The 23289-nt window shown below is 37.1% G+C and overlaps 1 protein-coding gene across 3 annotated transcripts; it reads right to left on the bottom strand.

Annotated features, from left to right (window-relative positions):
* Nucleotides 1-1161: 1161 nt before the first annotated feature.
* Nucleotides 1162-22707, bottom strand: LOC311287889 (aerolysin-like protein). Of its 3 annotated transcripts, none has more exons than XM_084405003.1 (8): nt 22627-22707; nt 21183-21318; nt 16611-16718; nt 12858-12968; nt 10500-10682; nt 7944-8054; nt 5592-5774; nt 1162-5238 (listed from the first exon to the last, which is right to left on the bottom strand). In XM_084405003.1, the coding sequence occupies exons 2-8, from the start codon at nt 21268-21270 to the stop codon at nt 4172-4174; spliced, it is 1851 nt and encodes a 616-aa protein (XP_084261129.1). In that variant the 5' UTR covers nt 21271-21318; nt 22627-22707; the 3' UTR covers nt 1162-4171. The 3 variants fall into 3 exon arrangements, with proteins under 3 accessions (XP_084261129.1, XP_084261128.1, XP_084261130.1); XM_084405002.1 differs by lacking the exon at nt 22627-22707 and adding an exon at nt 22172-22608; XM_084405004.1 differs by lacking the exons at nt 5592-5774; nt 22627-22707 and adding an exon at nt 22172-22542.
* Nucleotides 22708-23289: the final 582 nt, after the last annotated feature.

Here is a 23289-nt window from a genome sequence, read left to right as displayed (position 1 = left end):
AGTCTGTGTTCGATCACATTCATCACGTTTGGGGATTCCTCATTTACATTCATTAGCACTTCAAATCTGTTATCAAGATGTATAGGCGGTGGTAGGAGACCAGTGTTTGCAATCCTTGTCGGAGCTGTATCTGGGGTAGAGGATGCTACTGCGGCAATATGTGATGCTCGTGACAATCTGATGTCTCAAATGCCTTTGGGTCTCGCTCCCTGTTTGTGCCATCGATTTGTAAGTCGATCGGCTTGTTTCTCTACCTGTCGAGGAGCACTAGTTTCATGGGACTCACCGGCTGTATGCTGAGGGTGTCCATGACGAAGCTCTGTTGTGTGCTCCGTCTGGTTTGGTGGTCCCGTAAGTAACTTTGTTTCAAGAACTGCAATCCTTTGTAAAAGTCTGTGGCACTTGGTGCAGCAAGTAGATTCATGAACCAGAAGAGGCATTTTCTCTCTTATCCTTATGAATGTAGGCAGTTGTGTTTTCCTTTCCCCGGAATATAAGCTGGTCAGGTAAAATAATTCTGCGTTTTTGTAGTAATCCAAACTTTGTCATTTGAGCACTGTGCTGATTTGCTGAAGTTAAAATTAGGCAATAAAAGGAGATAAAATATAAAAATATAAAAGCGTATATAAAATATAAAAGTGACTCTATCACTTAGGGGGAGAAGCAGCATGTTTCCAAATTTTAATCTTAACCGTTCTATTTCATCAGAAACGATCTATAAACAGGGCTTTAAGTGTAAAATACCGAACTTGTCCTTTAAATTATTCAGACTACACTGTAAAATCTACTTAGTTAGACTTACTTGAAAAAAAAAAACATGCAAACTGATTGCCTTAAAAAAACAAGTGAAATAGGAATAGTAGCCTATGTTGTACAGACAAATGCTTAGTTGGTACTCCATGGAGTTTTCGTGTATCTGTAACGGCGACCTCCTGTGGAAGTTCTACATATCCCTTGAAAAGTACACAATACCTCTCCTAAAACTCTACAGGAAGAATGAATGCATTTAGAGAAGAAATTAGGACTATTTGGACAAGCTGGATGAACAGGTAAATCCTTTAATATATTCAAAACACTGCAGTTTTAACAGCTTTCTGAATAAAACCATTAATGCAAGATTGCATGTTTCTATATTACATTTGTTGTCCAATTTAATGTTATTGTGTTGCAAGATTAATCACATGGAAAATATCACTACTAAGCCAATTGTTTAACTTTAGTTAACCCTGAAATTATGTGTATGATATGTGTATATTAGCCTATATCATGTGTTCTAAACCATTATGACTTCCTTTCTCCTGCAAAACACAAAAGGAGAAATTTGCAAGATAGAACAAATTTAAGTAATTTACGTACAGTGACATGGTGTCTCAAGACATGCAGGAACCAGTGGTGGTTTGCAGTATTTCAGAGGTTAAGCAATAACCAGTTTTTTTTTATTTTTTTTTATTCAGCCATGATAATCTACTTTGAATGAACACATATAGAGAGGAAAATAGTCAGTAAATAACTTTATACTATCAGTTATCAATATTATAAACTTCATAATGACATCAGTCTGTTTTTCATTCAGTTCTGTACATTCTTTAAAACAATCTTTGTTATGGACCAAGTCATATGGATTTGGGAATTATATGAGGGAGAGTTAAGTATTAATTGGTTTCAACCTTAGCTTTAAATGGATAGTTCATCCAAAAAATGAAAATTCTGTCATCATTTGCTCACCATCATGTTGTTCCAAACCTGTATGAGTTACTTTTTTCTGCTGAACACAAAATATGATAGTGTGAAGAATGTTACTATCAAACATTTGACAGCTGCAGTATTTAAAGGCTACCGTCAACTGTTTAGTTACCAGCTTTCTTCAGAATATCTTTTTTAATTTTAATTTCAATTTAAGGGTAAATCAATGATGACTGACTTTTCATTTTTGGGTGAACTAAACCTTCAGGCTAATGTTAACATGCAATGGTACCATGCATTGAGTTAACAAATTCAAGCTTTGCTACTGTAATGTCATTGTTGTGCATTGGACACAAACTGTTTAAATAATAATAATAAAAAGTTTTCTGACTCTTCTTATGGTCTGTCTTTTATTTAATTAAACTATTTAAATAATATATAAAAAAATATAGAAAAATACTTTGTTCTGTTATTCATTAGCTAAACATGACTATTTATGTTGTGGCAACTTATGATTTTAACGTAATCTTTTGAGTTGCGTGGACTTCAGTCCTTGTTCGTGGAGTTCACTCAAAAAAGAGCTTGCCATAAGTTGCCTTTTTTTTCTACAGTGTTGTTTTTTATATATGTGGTTTAATATTACTTAAGTTACTTTAAGGGTCAAATCAAATATAAATAGCACATTAAATTTACAAGTTACAACTATATGATTAAACCACATTGTGTCCCTTTTCAGGTCTGGTATAAAGACCGTTGCTCATGAGGCCGAAATTTTCACCCAATAGAGAAAAGTAATGAAAATAGAAAATAAGTAGAGGGAACACTGCTTGCAACTCAGGTTTTATTTAATATATATATATATTTTTTTATTATTATTATTAAATGTCATTTTAAACACATTATTACATTATCAGTATCTGGAGATTATTATAAAGTGATTGCACAAAGTATGAAGCTATATAAATATTTGTGTATTGGTATTATATAAGGTTATTTGAAGACAATACATTTATATATATATATATATATATATACAGTGAATTTCCCCATAACACCCAAACACCACCCCAAAAAATACAATGAGGCCTGAATGTAAAGCAACTGATACATGATTGACACAATTATAAGTAATCAAATAACTTGTGCATTACATGTGCAATCTGTCTTGACATTAGAGCTGCATGATAATGGGAAAAAATGACATTGCGATATTTTATTTTTCTGCGATATATATTGCGCTATGAAAACAATTTCACCAGATGACTTGAATGGTACTATTTGGAAAGAATTAATCATTCTACAGTAGAATGACTGGGGTGATTTTATAATGGGGTAAAACTGTTGTAAAGATGTCTGGTGGACATCTCGACATGGATGAAGGAACATCACCTGCAGCTCAACCTGGCAAAGACTTCTCGTCCTCCCTGCCAATCCGTCTCTACAGCACGACTCCACTATCCACTATCACTATCACGTTTGAATGTTTAATTCTGTCCTCCGTCGTCACTCATTAAGCAGGGCTGTAGTGTTGTGCGAGCTGTGGCACCGCGTGAGAGAAGAGTGTGAGTTCCCAAGAGTGTGAGTTCCGTCAAAGGAGAACAAATGCTTAGTTTGTGGAGAGGCAGCGGATGCATCCCTGCCAGAAGCCTACGATCAGTCAACGAGCGACGTCTCGTGGTTCCATCACAGAGAGCCACAAAATCACTTTCCAGAACATTCTCATTCACAGTTCCATGCTGGTGGAATGCTCTCCCCACCCTCATCCGGAATGCAGAATCCCTGACAACATTCAAAAGACAGCTGAAAACCCATCTCTTCCGTGAGCACTTAACCGGATAAAAAAAATCCTCCCTTATTGGGCTTATGCTACTCTGAGCTATGCCTGAACTTTGTATTTTGAGCACTTCTTGTGTTGGTTTTGCTTCTTCACGATGAACAAAAGCATCTGCTAAATGACTAAATGTAAATCTGCATAGAAAGTAATAAACAAATTATTACTATTTACAAATTATTACAAATGAACAAACTACATAAATACAATAGAACAAAGATATAAATGAAATGAACAGTGCTTTATTTTCTTCACGAAAAAAAAAAGCCAGCAGTCATTCTATTCACAGATCAAATAAGGCTTTTGGCCGGACAAAAATATGCTTTGGCGGCCCGCAAAAAAAAAATTTAAATGCAGGAAAACCCCTGCATAACCGACTGTGTTTAAGGATATTCACCGAGATGGGCATTCTGACTTAATTCTGAAATTCTCATGTCCGTTCAAGCTCAGAAATAAGAGAAAGAGCACTGAACTGTGTGTCTGCCTGGCTCTGTGCGCACACAGAAAACATACGCAAGTTCCAGTGTTCTGCTTGATGTTTAAACTGACAGTACTTAAAAACACATGCAATTGAGAAACTTTCACTCTATGATGGTTAACCTTTGCAATTAATCCGCGAATCACGTTAAGGGCTGGGGAGCAGCTGGCCCGTACGGATCATGAATCACAGATCAGCTTCCAATTCTTGACATCCCACATCCTGCGATGTGACAAACGCGATATTGATGATAAACGTGCAGCCCTACTTGACATTGCAAGAGGAGATTCCTTGGTCTCCACTTTGATATCAGTGTAAGTGACGCCTTTGTATGTGCCCTTGGTTCCATATGAATACACACTGCCGTTCACGCAGGTCATCTTCACTGTGCCAGTGTAAGGCAGGTCAAAAGTGGCTCTGCCAATGGTGACTGAAACATGCAGCTTCTTCCCTGGTGGGACTTCTACATCTGTAGACAGAGTTTCGGTTCTCTCATCTGTGTACTCCTGACCATAAGTGCTTTCAGATCCAGCACTTAAACTGTATCCTGAAGAAGCTTCAGCAATCTCTGGAATCCCAGCCTTCACTTTCACACTAAATGTTGATGTAAGGTTCTTACTCATTGACCATGAAGATGTTTTGATCACTTTCTTTGAGCTTTCAATTTTTTGTTTTTGTGTGGCAGAGGAGTTGTTCCTGAAAGTGAGGGATTTGATTTCTTCTACTGTCACCTGTGGTATCAGTTGTTGGAGAGTGGGATACTGGACATCGGTGAGAACTGTTGATTCAACTGCTTCGAGAAACATGAATCCCATCTTGTCAATTTCCCAACCAGATCTTCCTACAACTCCCAAACAAAATCCAGAGCCGACATCCATGGAATATTCTCTTCTTAAACCCTGGCTTGTCATCTTTGCAAAAAACTCTCTCCCCAGACTGGTCTTGAATTTGATGGCTCCAAGACGTGATCCTTCTCTGTTCGCCCACAGGGACAGTGAGGTGAAACACTCACCAGGTGTGAACTTGAACTCTTGATACGGTCCTCGTGCATTAAAGTGTGGACCTTGTCCACCAAATTGTTTATGTCTCCCGTCTGAAAGCCAGACCCTGACAGCCTTCACCTGCGATTCTCCCACCCAGACTCCGATCTTCTCTAAAGTGGCACCACTGCTTTCACCAGTAAATGAGAATCGATCCCCTCCGTCTCCACCAATTTGTTGAAGAGTTGTTGTGTCGGACATCAAATCTGAAAATAATATAAATATAACATTTAAGAAATTAATATAAATTATATAAATTAAATTATAAAAATGTAACACAAAAATAATATCAGATCAGAATTAACATCAGCTTTACACTTTATTGCAGTGTTTCCCAGCCCAGTTTCTGGAGACACAACAACAGCACACGCTGGACTTCTTTCGTAATTGACCCATTCATTTCGGGTCTGTGAGTATCTACTAATAAGCTGACTTGAATCAGGTGTGTCTGAATAGGCAAACATGCTAAATGTGCAGTTCTACAGACTCGGGAGGCAAAATACCGTAAAAAGTATACACTTATTAACATCCCAGCAAGAGATATTATGATATAAAGTACTTTGGTGTAGGCCCCGTCCGTAGCGCGCATCCAGAGGGACCGGACTCTGCATTTCCTGCCTGATGACGACCCCCTGGGAGGAATGGACAGCGACCCTCCTGGGGGCAGTGGAGAAGCTGGAGGGGAAGCGGCGGCGGCACTGGAGTTGGTGCTGAAGTTGGAGGGGAATGTTGTCGTCAGCATCTGTGAACTCAGACATGAGTAAGTACCGATCTTTTATACTACAAGTATTAGAACATGATTGGATAGATGAGAAGGTAAGTTTAAGGTAGTTAGAGTGTAGTAAATACAAGTTACTAACAGAAGTATCCGATCATACTCTGTAACACAGTCACATATAACTATGTAATATATTGCAGACTGAAAGGTGGTCATAAGAACTCTTCATACGGTCCAATTTCTGGGGCCGGTTTCACAAAGATAGACTTTGACTATGGCTTAGATATAGTAGATAGTCAGACTTCAGATAGACATCTGAATCAGACCGTTGCACAAAGCACTGAAGACTCTGACTATCTTAAGTAGGACTACACTGCAATGCATTCTGGGTAAAATAAGACACTTTTCAAAACAAAAAACATGGCGGTTCGAGTGAGCGCATTCAACCGCTCAGTGCAGTTTACCCCAGCGGAAAATATGTGTTTGTTGGAGGAGTATAAATGACGGAGTATGTTTTTATGTTTCCACTGTTCGATCGCGCCCGTGCCATCTCTCTCTCTGACACACACATACATTCCAGCATTGCTATCTTGACATCGCAGCCTGTTATTATGCAACGTTCACACCAAACACGAATAGAGTGTCAAATTCGCGTCTAGTTTGACACTTGAACATTTTGAATCCATTTGCGCGTCCAAGGCGAATAGGACGCGCGTATAAAGCGAGCGTTTGAAGCGAAATAGACGGGCGTTCAGAGCTATGACTCCACTATGACTCTACTACCCCCTGTTTGAGCAGTCACGGTGTATTGCATTTCACGCATCGCCCGTGACGCTTGCGTATGAAAGGGAGCGTGTCGATCGTTGCTCGCGTTGACTATGTAGCGGCCCTAACAGTTACAAGGACATTTTACTTGGGAATGTAGTAACAAGAAGAAATGTTTATTATGAGCCATTTTCCCTTTTCTTTTGGCAGTTTGTAACTGATTGTTACTGCTGGTTGCCAAGGTAACAGAGTCTTAAACCTAAGTTAGCCCGGGGGTAAGAGGTGTCTAATGTTTTTGGTCTAAATTAAGTCAGTCTTTATTTTTGTGAAACAGTCTAACTTGCATTAGTCTATGAGTCTATGAGCAAATTTTAGACTTGTCTAACACTATAGGCTGGTCTAAAATAGCTTTGTGAAACTGGCTCCTGGTATACCAAAGATTGTACATTGTCTACCAAATTAACATCAGCTGTACACTTTATTGCCAACCCAGTTTCTGTAGACACAACAACAGCACACGCTGGACATCTTTCTTAATTGACCCATTAATTTCGGGTCTGTGAGTATCTACTAATAAGCTGACTTGAATCACTTGTGTCTGAATAGGCAAACATGCTAAATGTGCAGTTCTGGCATTCCTCTGGGAACAGGGTTGGGGAACATTAGCCGCTTTTCCACTGTCAGGTTAAACGGATCTGTGAATATGAACTTATTTTCTTTCCGTTATTCGAGGTCTGACAACACTGCATCACTGCACCAGTTGTCTTTTCTAAAAATAAATGCTCTAAATGACAATATTTTTATTTGGAATTTGGGAGAAATGTTGTCAGTAGTTTATAGAATAAAACAAAAATGTTAATTTACCCAAACACTTATCTATAAATAGTGAAACCAGAGAAACTGATCATTTTGCAGTGGTCTCAGAGCTGTATATGTGTGTGTGAACATACATTCACATTTATAAGGGAACATGTATGTGCAATATATGTACACAATAAAGGATAAAACTTAGTGAATATTACATGTAATGCTATTTTTGTTTTCATTCACATGATATTTTATATGTATTAATATACAGCCGTACATGGTCAATGCATATATTGCAGTATTTTGAAAAATATAAGCACTAGTTTCCCATATATGGAAATGTATGATGTAATATAACACATTATATTTTGCTGTATATTCCCATATTATTATTTTTTTTCCGTAAGGGTTTACACTCTTGTTAGATATTTTTATCTCAGAAATGTTGCAGGAATTGCAAAAATAAACATTTTCACAACAGCTTACACATCTGTTTGAGTTCACAAAGTTATATAACCTCGGCTCACTAAGGATTGCAGTGTGGTTCTATCATGCCAAGAATAAAAGATCTGCCTGAGCAAAACATGGCTCAAAAATTCATAATGTAATTTACTGACTCACGTTTCATTTCAGGAGGAAGATGCCCTATGCTGTCGTCACTGGAGCCAGAGTCACTCTGAAGGCAATGCACTTCACATCCAGTCATAGATGCGCAGAGAGCCTCTTCAAAACCTACAGAGAGAAGGGTGACAACTCAGGATGAGTGCAAATCCAGATAAAACCTGAGTAACTCAAATAGATGCACAATCACATGGTCTCTGCCACTGAAATGTACATATTATTGATCGTCCTCAATGTTCGAAAGTTCAATAACAAAGAATAACACACGTTTGATCTGACTGGCCGTGCGGCTTTATAGACATCTTTTTTTTTTTTATTAAATATTAGACAATGCCGACAAAACAATGTGTTTGTGTTTACGTTATAGCCTTTATTTATTTCTCAGCTTGCTTATAGCCTATGCATTTATATTAATATGTCGCCATAATTATTTAAAAACATTAAACTAATCCTGTTATGGAGAGCACTTGATAATGTCGTCTAATACGAGTTCAGTTCTTCTCTAGCCGTACACTGTTGATATAAAATGGAGGCGCGCTTTTGTGCACATGATGTCTGATGGGGAATCTGTCATTATTTGACACTCAGTGTCTATTTGTGCCACTGCTGGAGCGTAAAATCACCATCAACAAAGAACAAGTGTGGCATTATGGACAAATAATACAGTGTAGAAATTGTTCCAAACATTTAAAAACACATTATAAAAACATTATTTTTTAGTTTCGCCTCAGTGTGTCTAGTTTCAGTTTCGTTTCGGCCAAGCGTTTTTGTTTCGCTGTTAAATAACAAATATAATTACAATTTAATAATGAGAACCGAAGAGTGCAACCTTGTTAAAATCTGGATCGGATCGTTTGTGTATTTTGCGTCCCGATGATCTCGTCGATCAGCGGAGAAGCTCGAGCTCGTTGCGACAGATGCACGCTGGACTTCTTTCTTAATTGCCCCATTGATTTCGGGTCTGTGAGTATCTACTAATAAGCTGAATTGAATCAGGTGTGTCTGAATAGGCAAACATGCTAAATGTGCAGTTCTACAGACTCGGGAGGCAAAATACCGTAACAAGCAGGGTTCGAAATGAGGGGGGTCTGGGGGGGTCCCGGACCCTCCATAAGTCATTAGGGACCCCCCATAATAATTTATTTTTGGATTTTGGGGGGTCCCCGACAAATATATTTTAACATTAAAAATGATTGTGGAAATTATAGGTCTTTAGTGACGTTTTATAACGGTAATTAATTTATTTCCAAGCGCGAGGCAGCAATCAGGGCAGCTATTAGCCGAGTGAGTTCCTATACAGCGTCACAGATTGTTGTTGTGGTGCTCCCGCAGACAGACACGCACTGTAGCTGAACGCAGCAAAACGAAACCTCACAAAGAGTGAAGTCCTGAATGAAAATGCTTTGATTATGTTTATATCTCCATAATTGCTTATAGTAAAATATTAGGAGTTCGAGATCCTATATCAAAAGTTGCATTAACTAGATTACCAGTGTAATGATTAGAAGAGTACGTTTGTCAACGTTTCTTGCTAGCTGTATGTGTATGAAGCCAAATGATCTGCCAGCTAACAGCAGACTATGGAAGCTTGTTTCCGCCACAGAGTGAAAAATAAAAAAGATAATTGCGACTTTTTAATCTCACAATTCTGACTTTTTATCTCAGAATTACGTGATATAAAGTCGCAATTGCAGGTTATAAAGTCAGAATTGCATGATATAAAGTCACAATTGCGTGTTATAAAGGCGAGTGAGTGAGTTTATATCTCACAATTCTGAGAAAAGATGTGCAATTATGTGTTATAAAGTCAGAATTGCGTGATATAAAGTTGCAATTGCGAGAAAATAAGTCAGAATTCTGACTTTATAAGACGCAATTGCGACTTTATTTCATGCAATTCTGACTTTATATCTCGCAATTCTGAGAAATAAAGTCAGAATTGCGAGATGTAAACTTGCAATTGTGAGATAAAAAGTAGCAATTATCTTTTAAAATGTTTTATTCTGTGGCGGACACAAGCTTCCATAGCAGACCTAGCAGCTAGACTAGTTATTCAAAGCTAGCATAACAACCTACTTGTCCAGTCAGTGATTACGAAAGATAACCAGGACTTAATTCAAGTCTGTGAGTTGATTAAAGTGAATGTGATTTGAGCATGAATGAGTATATACAGAGCTTGGTAAGCTAGGAAGCTAATATTATTTTTCTTAATTTAGAATCCTGCATCATGGAGAGAAAAAGAGGAAAAAGAACTTGTAACTTTGTTGCTCCAGAGTTAGAGGTTTACCTGTTAGATTGTAGCCACTTCTCCAGACACCACTACAATACTGGGCCTAGCCCAAACCATGAAAAACATCCCAAGACCATTATCCCACCTTCAACATTGGTCCATATAATTTTGCCTACAGTATAGTGTAGCGAGGTAGTCTTCAGAATTTTTAATAATTTAATAATTAAACTTTAGGGGACCCCCCAAGAGTCCCAAGTCATTTCGAACCCTGGTAACAAGTATACACTTATTAACATCCCAGCAAGAGATATTATGATATAAAGTACTTTGGTGTAGGCCCTGTCCGTAGCGCGCATCCAGAGGGACCGGACTCTGCATTTCCTGCCTGATGACGACCCCCTGGGAGGAATGGACAGCGACCCTCCTGGGGGCAGTGGAGAAGCTGGAGGGGAAGCGGCGGCGGCACTGGAGTTGGTGCTGAAGTTGGAGGGGAATGTTGTCGTCAGCATCTGTGAACTCAGACATGAGTAAGTACCGATCTTTTATACTACAAGTATTAGAACATGATTGGATAGATGAGAAGGTAAGTTTAAGGTAGTTAGAGTGTAGTAAATACAAGTTACTAACAGAAGTATCCGATCATACTCTGTAACACAGTCACATATAACTATGTAATATATTGCAGACTGAAAGGTGGTCATAAGAACTCTTCATACGGTCCAATTTCTGGGGCCGGTTTCACAAAGATAGACTTTGACTATGGCTTAGATATAGTAGATAGTCAGACTTCAGATAGACATCTGAATCAGACCGTTGCACAAAGCACTGAAGACTCTGACTATCTTAAGTAGGACTACACTGCAATGCATTCTGGGTAAAATAAGACACTTTTCAAAACAAAAAACATGGCGGTTCGAGTGAGCGCATTCAACCGCTCAGTGCAGTTTACCCCAGCGGAAAATATGTGTTTGTTGGAGGAGTATAAATGACGGAGTATGTTTTTATGTTTCCACTGTTCGATCGCGCCCGTGCCATCTCTCTCTCTGACACACACATACATTCCAGCATTGCTATCTTGACATCGCAGCCTGTTATTATGCAACGTTCACACCAAACACGAATAGAGTGTCAAATTCGCGTCTAGTTTGACACTTGAACATTTTGAATCCATTTGCGCGTCCAAGGCGAATAGGACGCGCGTATAAAGCGAGCGTTTGAAGCGAAATAGACGGGCGTTCAGAGCTATGACTCCACTATGACTCTACTACCCCCTGTTTGAGCAGTCACGGTGTATTGCATTTCACGCATCGCCCGTGACGCTTGCGTATGAAAGGGAGCGTGTCGATCGTTGCTCGCGTTGACTATGTAGCGGCCCTAACAGTTACAAGGACATTTTACTTGGGAATGTAGTAACAAGAAGAAATGTTTATTATGAGCCATTTTCCCTTTTCTTTTGGCAGTTTGTAACTGATTGTTACTGCTGGTTGCCAAGGTAACAGAGTCTTAAACCTAAGTTAGCCCGGGGGTAAGAGGTGTCTAATGTTTTTGGTCTAAATTAAGTCAGTCTTTATTTTTGTGAAACAGTCTAACTTGCATTAGTCTATGAGTCTATGAGTCTATGAGCAAATTTTAGACTTGTCTAACACTATAGGCTGGTCTAAAATAGCTTTGTGAAACTGGCTCCTGGTATACCAAAGATTGTACATTGTCTACCAAATTAACATCAGCTGTACACTTTATTGCCAACCCAGTTTCTGTAGACACAACAACAGCACACGCTGGACATCTTTCTTAATTGACCCATTAATTTCGGGTCTGTGAGTATCTACTAATAAGCTGACTTGAATCAGGTGTGTCTGAATAGGCAAACATGCTAAATGTGCAGTTCTGGCATTCCTCTGGGAACAGGGTTGGGAAACATTAGCCGCTTTTCCACTGTCAGGTTAAACGGATCTGTGAATATGAACTTATTTTCTTTCCGTTATTCGAGGTCTGACAACACTGCATCACTGCACCAGTTGTCTTTTCTAAAAATAAATGCTCTAAATGACAATATTTTTATTTGGAATTTGGGAGAAATGTTGTCAGTAGTTTATAGAATAAAACAAAAATGTTAATTTACCCAAACACTTATCTATAAATAGTGAAACCAGAGAAACTGATCATTTTGCAGTGGTCTCAGAGCTGTATATGTGTGTGAACATACATTCACATTTATAAGGGAACATGTATGTGCAATATATGTACACAATAAAGGATAAAACTTAGTGAATATTACATGTAATGCTATTTTTGTTTTCATTCACATGATATTTTATATGTATTAATATACAGCCATACATGGTCAATGCATATATTGCAGTATTTTGAAAAATATAAGCACTAGTTTCCCATATATGGAAATGTATGATGTAATATAACACATTATATTTTGCTGTATATTCCCATATTATTATTTTTTTTCCGTAAGGGTTTACACTCTTGTTAGATATTTTTATCTCAGAAATGTTGCAGGAATTGCAAAAATAAACATTTTCACAACAGCTTACACATCTGTTTGAGTTCACAAAGTTATATAACCTCGGCTCACTAAGGATTGCAGTGTGGTTCTATCATGCCAAGAATAAAAGATCTGCCTGAGCAAAACATGGCTCAAAAATTCATAATGTAATTTACTGACTCACGTTTCATTTCAGGAGGAAGATGCCCTATGCTGTCGTCACTGGAGCCAGAGTCACTCTGAAGGCAATGCACTTCACATCCAGTCATAGATGCGCAGAGAGCCTCTTCAAAACCTACAGAGAGAAGGGTGACAACTCAGGATGAGTGCAAATCCAGATAAAACCTGAGTAACTCAAATAGATGCACAACCACATGGTCTCTGCCACTGAAATGTACATATTATTGATCGTCCTCAATGTTTAAAAGTTCAATAACAAAGAATAACACACGTTTGATCTGACTGGCTGTGCGGCTTTATAGACATCTTTTTTTATTATTATTAAATATTAGACAATGCCGACAAAACAATGTGTTTGTGTTTACGTTATAGCCTTTATTTATTTCTCAGCTTGCTTATAGCCTATGCATTTATATTAATATGTCGCCATAATTATTTAAAAACATTAAACCAATGCTGTTATGGAGAGCACTTGATAATGTCGTCTAATACGAGTTCAGTTCTTCTCTAGCCGTACACTGTTGATATAAAATGGAGGTGTGCACATGATGTCTGAAGGGGAATCTGTCCACCCATTATTTGACACTCAGTGTCTATTTGTGCCACTGCTGGAGCGTAAAATCACCATCAACAAAGAACTGTGCTTGCGTCACTCCCTTGCCCCTCCTACCAGTTCCTATGGCCACTTGGCAAACAGCAAAACCGAGTTTGGGGGAGAGTAGTTCATAGAACTGTTTAGAAGTGGACAGTTCCTAGAACTAAGTTCCTGTAACTACTTGGTCGGAAAGCGGCTAATGTTACTTTACCACCTGTGACTGCTTACTGGAATAATGCAGTCGGTAATATATGTTGGAAAAAAGTGTGGATGCTTCCACATCTCTATTTTTTAACCAATAAAGTAAAAGAGATTTCTTTTCAAATAATTCATAAATGCTACCCTGCAAATCAATACATGAAAAAGTTCAAAAAGGATATTTCCTCCAGGTGCTCTTTCTGTGACATCTCTGACGAAACTGTAGTACATCTTTTTTTGGTATTGTCCATTTACGAAAATGTTTTGGCAAGATGTTTTAGGATTTATTAGGTCTGAAATCTATAATGAATCTGTGTTGTATTGGAAGGATGTGGTCCTAGGCTTTGTTGATTTTGACCAATCTAAAAAAGGTCATTTTAATATGATTAATCTGATCTTGTTACTAGCAAAATGCCATATTCATAAATCTAAATATCTTAATGCTAAACCTCTCTTTCTTATATTTGTGAAAGAACTTGAAAAATACTTATTCTCAATTAAGTTGACTGAGAACAAAAAAAGCCTTAAAAACATTATCTGTTTGTAAATCTTTTTCTTTTTTCAGTGTCATGTAATTCTCATAATTTGTTAATGTTTAATTTATATTATTCCACCCATTGTTTTGTTTTTGTATTATGTTGTTATCTGTTATTCTCATAATGAAAATCAATGAAATGAAATACACTTTATTGTCCCCAAAGGGGAAATTTGTGTTGGACTCAAGGTGTTTACATTGACAAAATCATTGGACACATAAAAGGGAAAAAGAAAAAAAAAAGAAAAAAGAAATGAATTCGTCATTCAACATTTTAATTGACATAGGTATAAATAATTTGTTAATGTTTAATTTATATTATTTCCCCCATTGTTTTGTTATTGTATTCTGTTGTTATCTGTTATTACTTGTGTATTGTTTTAAGCATTAATAAAATAAAATAAAAAAAGCAACTGCGCTCGACTGCAGAATCCGACACGTCCGCCTTGCGCTCCGCACTAGGACACATTTCTAACAGGCATGCATCTCCCTGTGATCACCGGTGATCGGTTCTGCGCAGATTTTTCTCATCTCAAACAAGCAGCAGGTAAAGGTATATTAACTTTCTGGTATACCAAAGATTGTACATTGTCTACCAAATTAGCATCAGCTTTAAACTTTATTGCAGTGTTTCCCAGCCCAGTTTCTGGAGACACAACAACAGCACACGCTGGACTTCTTTCTTATGCCGAGTTCAGACTGCATGATTTTAGCCCCGATTTTGGCTCGCCGACAGGTTTTGAGAAATCGCTGACAAATGCCCGAAATCACAGGCAAATCGGTGCTCGTTCACGCGAGTGACAATCACACAGTGTGAATGAGCAAAGAAGAATCGTAGACGCCCGTGAGATATTTGGCATGCTAAATATCTGGACCTATCGGCGATTCACAATCCTGCTGTGTGAAAGTGTTCTGACTGAAAACTACATCGGCGATGACCGACGGCCAATGAGAGAAGATACAGAGCAGCGGGGAGGAGTTATAGACCAGAATATCAGTATTTTAATAGATATATTTACAATTATATCAAACAGAAACAAAGCACAAACATTTGCTTGACCAGCAGCAACAGCAGCACATTGCAACATTATTTATTTACCCCCAACTCTCTTTGCAGAACGAACACACTTGCTCCCTTTGTCTTCCCAGCCATTTATTCATGCATAATGTTTTTATTTTTCTCCTTTTCACTGCAAATCAGCGCACAGACAATTTGGATCGCAAGCTTCTTGCAGGCTATCATTTTTAATAACAATATCAAACTCGGGCGAGAACTGCGGTCTTACACACGCAGGATTTTGCGTTATTTCCTGATAACTTCTCGCGTGTGTTTGGTTGTGAAACCAACAGACAGGAGTTGTCTGCGATTCTTCCTCCTGAAAGTCATGCAGTGTGAAACCTCCTGTCGCCGATGCATCGTGCAGTGTGAACACACCAGCAACTGAATGTTACCCCAGATAGTCACGCAGTGTGAAAAGAACAGTGACCCGACTACTTTGAAAATTGTGCAGTCTGAACTCGGCATTAATTGACCCATTCATTTCGGGTCTTGGAGTATCTACTAATAAGCTGACTTGAATCAGGTGTGTCTGAATAGGCAAACATGCTACATGTGCAGTTCTGGCATGCCTCTGGGAACAGGGTTGGGGAACATTAGCCGCTTTTCTACTTTAGGCCAAACGGATCTATTGTTCAAAAATTAATATTAAGCTATTTTCTTTCCGTTATTCGAGGTCTGACAACACTGCATCTTTTTTGTTATTTTTTTTTATACTTTTTTGTCTTTTCTGCAAATAAATGCTCTAAATGACAATATTTTTATTTGGAATTTGGGAGAAATGTTATCAGTAGTTTATAGAATAAAACAAAAATGTTAATTTTACCCAAACACTTATCTATAAATAGTGAAACCAGAGAAACCGATCATTTTGCAGTGGTCTCAGAGCTGTATATGTGTGTGAACCTTCATTCACATTTATATGGGAACATGTATGTGCAATATATGTACACAATAAAGGATACAACTTAGTGAATATTACATGTAATGCTATTTTTGTTTTCATTCACATGATATTTTATATGTATTAATATACAGCCATACATGGTCAATGCATATATTGCAGTATTTTGAAAAATATAAGCACTAGTTTCCCATATATGGAAATGTATGATGTAATATAGCACATTATTTTTTGCTGTATATTCCCATATTTATTTTTTTTATTTTTTTTCCATAAGGGTTTACACTCTTGTTAGATATGTTTATCTCAGAAATGTTGCAGGAATTGCAAAAATAAACATTTTCACAACGTTCACAACGTTATATAACCTCGGCTCACTAAGGATTGCAGTGTGGTTCTATCATGCCAAGAATAAAAGATCTGCCTGAGCAAAACATGGCTCAAAAATTCATAATGTAATTTACTGACCACATGCCATTTCAGGAGGAAGATGCCCCATGCTGTCGTCACTGGAGCCAGAGTCACCCTGAAGGCAATGCACTTCAGTCATAGATGCGCAGAGAGCCTCTTCAATACCTACAGAGAGAAGGGTGACACAACTCAGGATGAGTGCAAATGCAGATAAAACCTGATTAACTCAAATAGATGCACAATCACATGGTCTCTGCCACTGAAATGTACATATTGATCGTCCTCAATGTTTAAAAGTTCAATAACAAAGAATAACACACGTTTGATCTGACTGGCTCCGGCTTTATAGACATCTTTTTTTTTTCATTAAATATTAGACAATGCCGACAAAACAAAGTGTTTTGTGTTTGCGTTTATCCACGTTATAGCCTTTATTCATTTCTCAACTTGCTTAGCCTATAGCCTGTACACTTATATTAATATGAACTTTTAACAGGTTAACAAAAGCATCGGGGAACACAAGCACACAAGATCGTGCACCCCGTAGCCTATAGTCTGCGTCGCCATAATTATTTAAAAATATTAAACTAATACTGTTATGGAGAGCACTTGATAATGTCTTCTGAACTAGGCTATAATGAACAAGACACCCAAAGTACTTGTTATTTAATTGCATACCCCAAAGACGCGTTTATCAATATTTTTTTATTTAATTACAGACATGATTTATATTTACATAAATTAGTGGTGTAATGATACACAAAACTGACGGTTCGGTACGCCCCACGGTTTTGACATCTCGGTTCGGTTCGGTTCGGTGGGGTGGGGGGTTTAGAAAGCTAAAATTGCTTTTTTTTTTTACAGTGGTTTAATGAACAAATTCTGTCTTTGTCTTTAAATTAATTCAATTACAATTAGATTTTTCGCAAGGATAAAAAAAAAAAAAAAGATCTGCTAATGCTGTAACTATATAGGGAGCCCACACATTGCTATAACCTTAAAGGTTAACAACAGAGCCTAGACTTTTATGAAGGTAAAATAGTAGCAAAACTCGAGAGCACGTAAATGTGAATTTGAGAACTTGTACAATAAATATTGGTACTTGTACATGAACATTTACACTCACAGCTCCAATGTGAAAACCTGTATAATAAAAATCTGAAGTTGAATGTTGAAATTTGCACTCGCAGATAATAGTCACAAACCTGTATTCTGAATCTGAAGCTGCAGACAAGTAGACACAAATGTGTAAAATGCCATTCACAGAAATACAACGACTGACACAAACTTGTAATATATAATTTGCGTTTAATCTTACATTCACATTCGCGGTACTTCCTCAATTAGGCACTTGCAACTTCTCAAATCTGTCACTGCAATTTCAAATTTCGCGCCTTGACTTTTGCTACTCTTTTCGCGATATATCACGTGCAAAACTAACTTGTGCACTTGAAACTCAGAGGCGGCGAGAGAGAAAGGGGGGCGGGAGGAGGGGGGGTCAAAGGAGACGTTTTATTGGTTGGCACCTAGCCAATGAAATGGGACTTCGATGATGTCACGAAACCCGTGTGCACTGAAACGTTAACATGGCTTAATGCATTAGACTGATATTAAAAGAAATAAACGATATTATCAAACTCAGTAAACACAATGCTAATAATGCATACTACAGAAAAGCAGATGAGCACAGAATATGGCGAAAGAAAGCAAATGTGTGTTCAGTGCAAATAAACTTGCTGCATGTGTTAATATATATATATATATTATATATAATAATGTAACGAATTATGTGGGGTTTTTTTTATAACTGTTGGTCCATTAAGCCTTATTAAGTGTTTTCTTGGTTTTCTATGGGAGGAAAACGTACAATTAAATTCGTTGCATCCATATTCAGAGCTCAATTGTTTTACTGTATGCTTTATTTGTATGGTGTTTCCTGAGTAAGCATTGTGTTTACTGAGTTTGATAATATCGTTTATTTCTTTTAATATCAGTCTAATGCATTAAGCCATGTTAGCGTTTCAGTGCATTTGGGTTTCGTGACATCATCGAAGTCCTATTTCATTGGCTAGGTGCCAACCAATAAAACGGCTCCTTTGACCCCCTCTCCTCCCGCCCCCCTTTCTCTCTCGCCGCCTCTGAGTTTCAAGTGCACAAGTTAGTTTTGCACGTGATATATCGCGAAAAGAGTAGCAAAAGTCAAGGCGCGAAATTTGAAATTGCAGTGACAGATTTGAGAAGCTGCAAGTGCCTAATTGAGGAAGTACCGCGAATGTGAATGTAAGATTAAACGCAAATTATATATTACAAGTTTGTGTCAGTCGTTGTATTTCTGTGAATGGCATTTTACACATTTGTGTCTACTTGTCTGCAGCTTCAGATTCAGAATACAGGTTTGTGACTATTGTATGCGAGTGCAAATTTCAACATTCAACTTCAGATTTTTATTTTACAGGTTTTCACATTGGAGCTGTGAGTGTAAATGTTCATGTACAAGTACCAATATTTATTGTACAAGTTCTCAAATTCACATTTACGTGCTCTCGAGTTTTGCTACTATTTTACCTTCATAGACTTTTAGCCTAATTTCAGATACTATTTATTTTTAGATATAATAATCAACACTCAACACATTGTATGAAACCATGTAAACTGCACATAAGGCAGTTTTCTCATTAACTTATGTTTTCTACTCTAATTTGTTATTGAAATATAATTTACACAGAACGCTGTCATTTTCATGACAGATATTTAAAACATAGCCTATATAATATGTTTTACTTAACATGTTAATGATATCTTGATTATTTAATGTAGCCTAATATAGTGCATTTATTTAGTGCAAGAGTTAATTTAGGAACCAACAAGCCGTGGGAACTGAATGACTTGCCTGAGGTAAATATAAGGCTAGGCTATGTGACAAACTAAGACAAACTAAGACAAACTAAGACGTTTTATTGGCGTCTTTCCGCTGCTGAAACACTGATCGATCGATTACACAAGTTATGATGCCTTTCAGTAAGTATACTGTATCTTTTAACATACCTTCAGGTGTCCATTCATGTTTATTCTGTAACTGAGGAAGAGAATCGCGTTTACTTGCGCTGCCGCTTTAAATGAGGAGTGAGTAGTGATCTGTCACGCCACATCAAAGAGCGCCAAAACGGCATTTATTGTTTGAATTTCGTGATCAAATAGACAGAATTTGAAAGATTACACCTTGCTTATTATCGAAAGTAACAAAATACGGAGTTTGCTATTAGGGCTGCAGCTATCGATTCTTTTTGTAATCGATTAATCTAGCACTTGATCGATTAATCGAGTAATCGGATAAAAAAAATAAGTGTGTTTTTAAACAACCAAAACCAATAATGCATAACGAAAATGATGTGGCCGTAAAATGATCAAGCATTTGGCTTTTATTTCTCAAAAAAAAGAAAAAGAAAAAAAAAAAGAGGTATTTATTCCAACTCCAACATTTGGCTCCAAAACTAAGCCTATTTATTGCAATCTTTACCCATTTAGTGTTTATAAGTGCCAGTGCCAACAATTATATAACAATACAGTTAAGTCAACTTTATACTGTAAAACATGTATAACATGTAAAACTATGAATACAAACTTAAATAGTAAAGGCCATTTGGCCTTAGTTTTGTCTTCTTAATGCAACATTACAAAAAAAGGATCGCACCTTCTGCAAATTACCCACTGGAGAACAAAAATAAATGAAATGAACATAAAATATCAAGCCAAACAGGTGCACAATGTATACAATTTATAAAAAAATAAGTGTAGCTTTGAAAAGGGGAATGTTTTATTGCAAATATGCATTTTGTTAAATAGAATAATAAAAGCATTTTGTTTTTCACTTAGGCTAGTTGAAGTATATTAGCACGTTTTGTAGTATTATATTTTTTTGTTAATTGAAAATGTTCTATGCTAAATTACTTTGGTAGACGATTATGCCTTCCCCAAAAGTACGAGTGGATTTGGAGAAGCAAGCTGGTGGGGAGTTTCATTTTTTGTTGTTGTTGTTGTCGTCTATAACTATTATTATTTTTGGCAGACGTGACAAACAAGGTCTCACAAAGACTGCAATACAATATTTACAAAAGATAAACTTTCACTCTGTGATGGTTAAACTGTGCAATTAATCCGATAATGATAGGAAACCCAGCAACGGCGATGATCAGCTTCTCCTCCGTTTTCTCGGAACTAACGTCTCCGTGCCAACGGCTCCGCCCACAACGCAGAGGCGAATTGCTAATGAGCTACTGCCGCTCTGCTGAAGCGAAGTCCCAGAAAACGGCACAGGTTTTGTGATTTTGGCTAAAAACAGCATAATCATCATTTAAAGACCACTGAGAATGTTTAAAAATAGCTCAAAATATGATCAGAGTGGGACTTTAATGACAATATTTTTATTTGGAATTTGGGAGAAATGTTGTCAGTAGTTTATAGAATAAAACAAAAAATTTTCATTTTACCCAAACACATATAAACAGTGAAACCAGAGAAACTGATCATTTTGCAGTGGTTGAAGGATTGCAGTGTGGTTCTATCATGCCAAGATTAAAAGATCTGCCTGAGCAAAACGTGGCTCAAAAATTCATAATGTAATTTACTGACCAGGAAGAAGATCCATGCTTGCATAACTGGAAGGAAAAGAAACGCTTGCATCAATGGAGTCAGAGTCACCCTGAATATGGCGAAGCATTTTTACTGTCAGTCTCAGTCAGAGATGTGCTGTCAGACTCTTCAATACCTACAGAGAGAAGGGTGACACAACTCAGGATGAGTGCAAATGCAGATAAAACCTGATTAACTCAAATAGATTCACAATCACATGGTCTCTGCCACTGAAATGTACATATTGATCGTCCTCAATGTTTAAAAGTTCAATAACAAAGAATAACACACGTTTGATCTGACTGGCTCCGGCTTTATATATATATATATATATATATATATATATATATATATATATATATATATATATATATATTTTTTTTTTTTATTATTAAATATTAGACAATGCCGACAAAACAACGTGTTTTGTGTTTGCGTTTATCCACGTTATAACCTTTATTTATTTCTCAACTTGCTTATAGCCTGTACACTTATATTAATATGAACTTTTAACAGGTTAACAAAAGCATCGCGGAACACAAGAACACGGACATCGACTGTAGCCTATAGTCTGCGTCGCCATAATTATTTAAAAACATTAAACTAATGCTGTTATGGAGAGCACTTGATAATGTCGTCTAATGTGAGTTCAGTTCTTCTCTAGCCGTACACTGTTGATATAAAATGGAGGCGAGCTTTTGTGCACATGAGGCCTGATGGGGAATCTGTCATTATTTGACAGTCAAAAATCTATTTGTGCCACTGCTGGAGCGTAAAATCACCATCAACAAAGAACAAGTGTGGCATTATGGACAAATAATACAGTGTAGAAATTGTTCCAAACATTAAAAAACACATTATAAAAACGTTATTTTTTTAGTTTCGCCCCAATGTGTCTAGTTTCGGTTTCGTTTCGGCCAAGCGTTTTTGTTTCGCTGTTAAATAACAAATATAATTGCAATTTAATAATGAGAACTGAAGAGTGCAACCTTGTTAAAATCCGGATCGGATCATTCGTGTATTTTGCGTCCCGATGATCGCGTCGATCGGTGGAGAAGCTCGAGCTCGTTGCGACAGATGAACTCTGTTTTACAGCTCGACAATAGCCTACGAACTAAATTACATTTAACTTGCACACACAGAAGCATCCAGTTTAGTTTAAAAACATTGATGTAACACAAATAACAGATAAACAAGGCGTAAATCTTCCCTGAAATGGAATTTAAACAACGACAGAAAACTTTAGCGTGTGACTCCTCCTCTCCTTTTTCCTGTTATCTTCCGCCTCAAACTAGTAGGAATAGACTAACTGCGAGCCAAAAGACATGAAAGCGAGCCATAAACTCAATCACCAACAAATAATTATATAAGACCAAATACGCGTCTTTCACTGTAAAAATTGCGATAATGATATTGAGAATATTACATTCGAAAGTGCGTTTACCTTGGGAACTTCTGCATGGCGCGGGTTACTGACGTCATCACCACCGCGACCTAGATGGTTTGGATCAGTCATCAAAATAAACAATACAAAAAAAAACAAATTACAATTAATATTTTAAAGATAAAAATGTCTAGCGTTTTTTTATCCTTTATTTCCTTTGCATTCTATGAAAAGACGTTGTTACAATTAGAATGCATAACACATCAAACAAGGGAAATTATTATAAAATAACTATTATTTACTTTACCAAACAAAACCGTGAGAATCAAGAAGATAATTAGGAGGAACTCATGTTTAGCTGTGTTGATGTTGTAAATTGTATGTATGTAGGCCTATTATATGCATTAAAGTGTTAGCTATCATGAAATCAGTAACACTACAATAAGGTTTAATTTAAATTTGTTAAGGAAACTCCGCCTACCACTTCACCTCTTCTTCTTCTTCTTCTTCTTCTTCTTTTTGATTGGCGGTTTGCAACTATTTCTTGTGCATTACCGCCACCACTGGACTGGAGTAGGCACGGGAGTTACTAGCTATTCCCAAACTAAATATACCAGCACGTTAAACTTAAAAAAAAAAAACCAAAAAAAACTTATATCCTTTTTAACAGGCCTGTACTTTTCAAAAAAAGAAATAATAAATCAAAATTTTCCCTTGAGCTTC

This window comes from Rutilus rutilus, assembly GCF_951802725.1.
Source record: "Rutilus rutilus genome assembly, chromosome: 3".
In the NCBI taxonomy this organism is placed as follows: domain Eukaryota; kingdom Metazoa; phylum Chordata; class Actinopteri; order Cypriniformes; family Leuciscidae; genus Rutilus; species Rutilus rutilus.
This window is presented reverse-complemented; position numbering and strand designations above follow the sequence as displayed.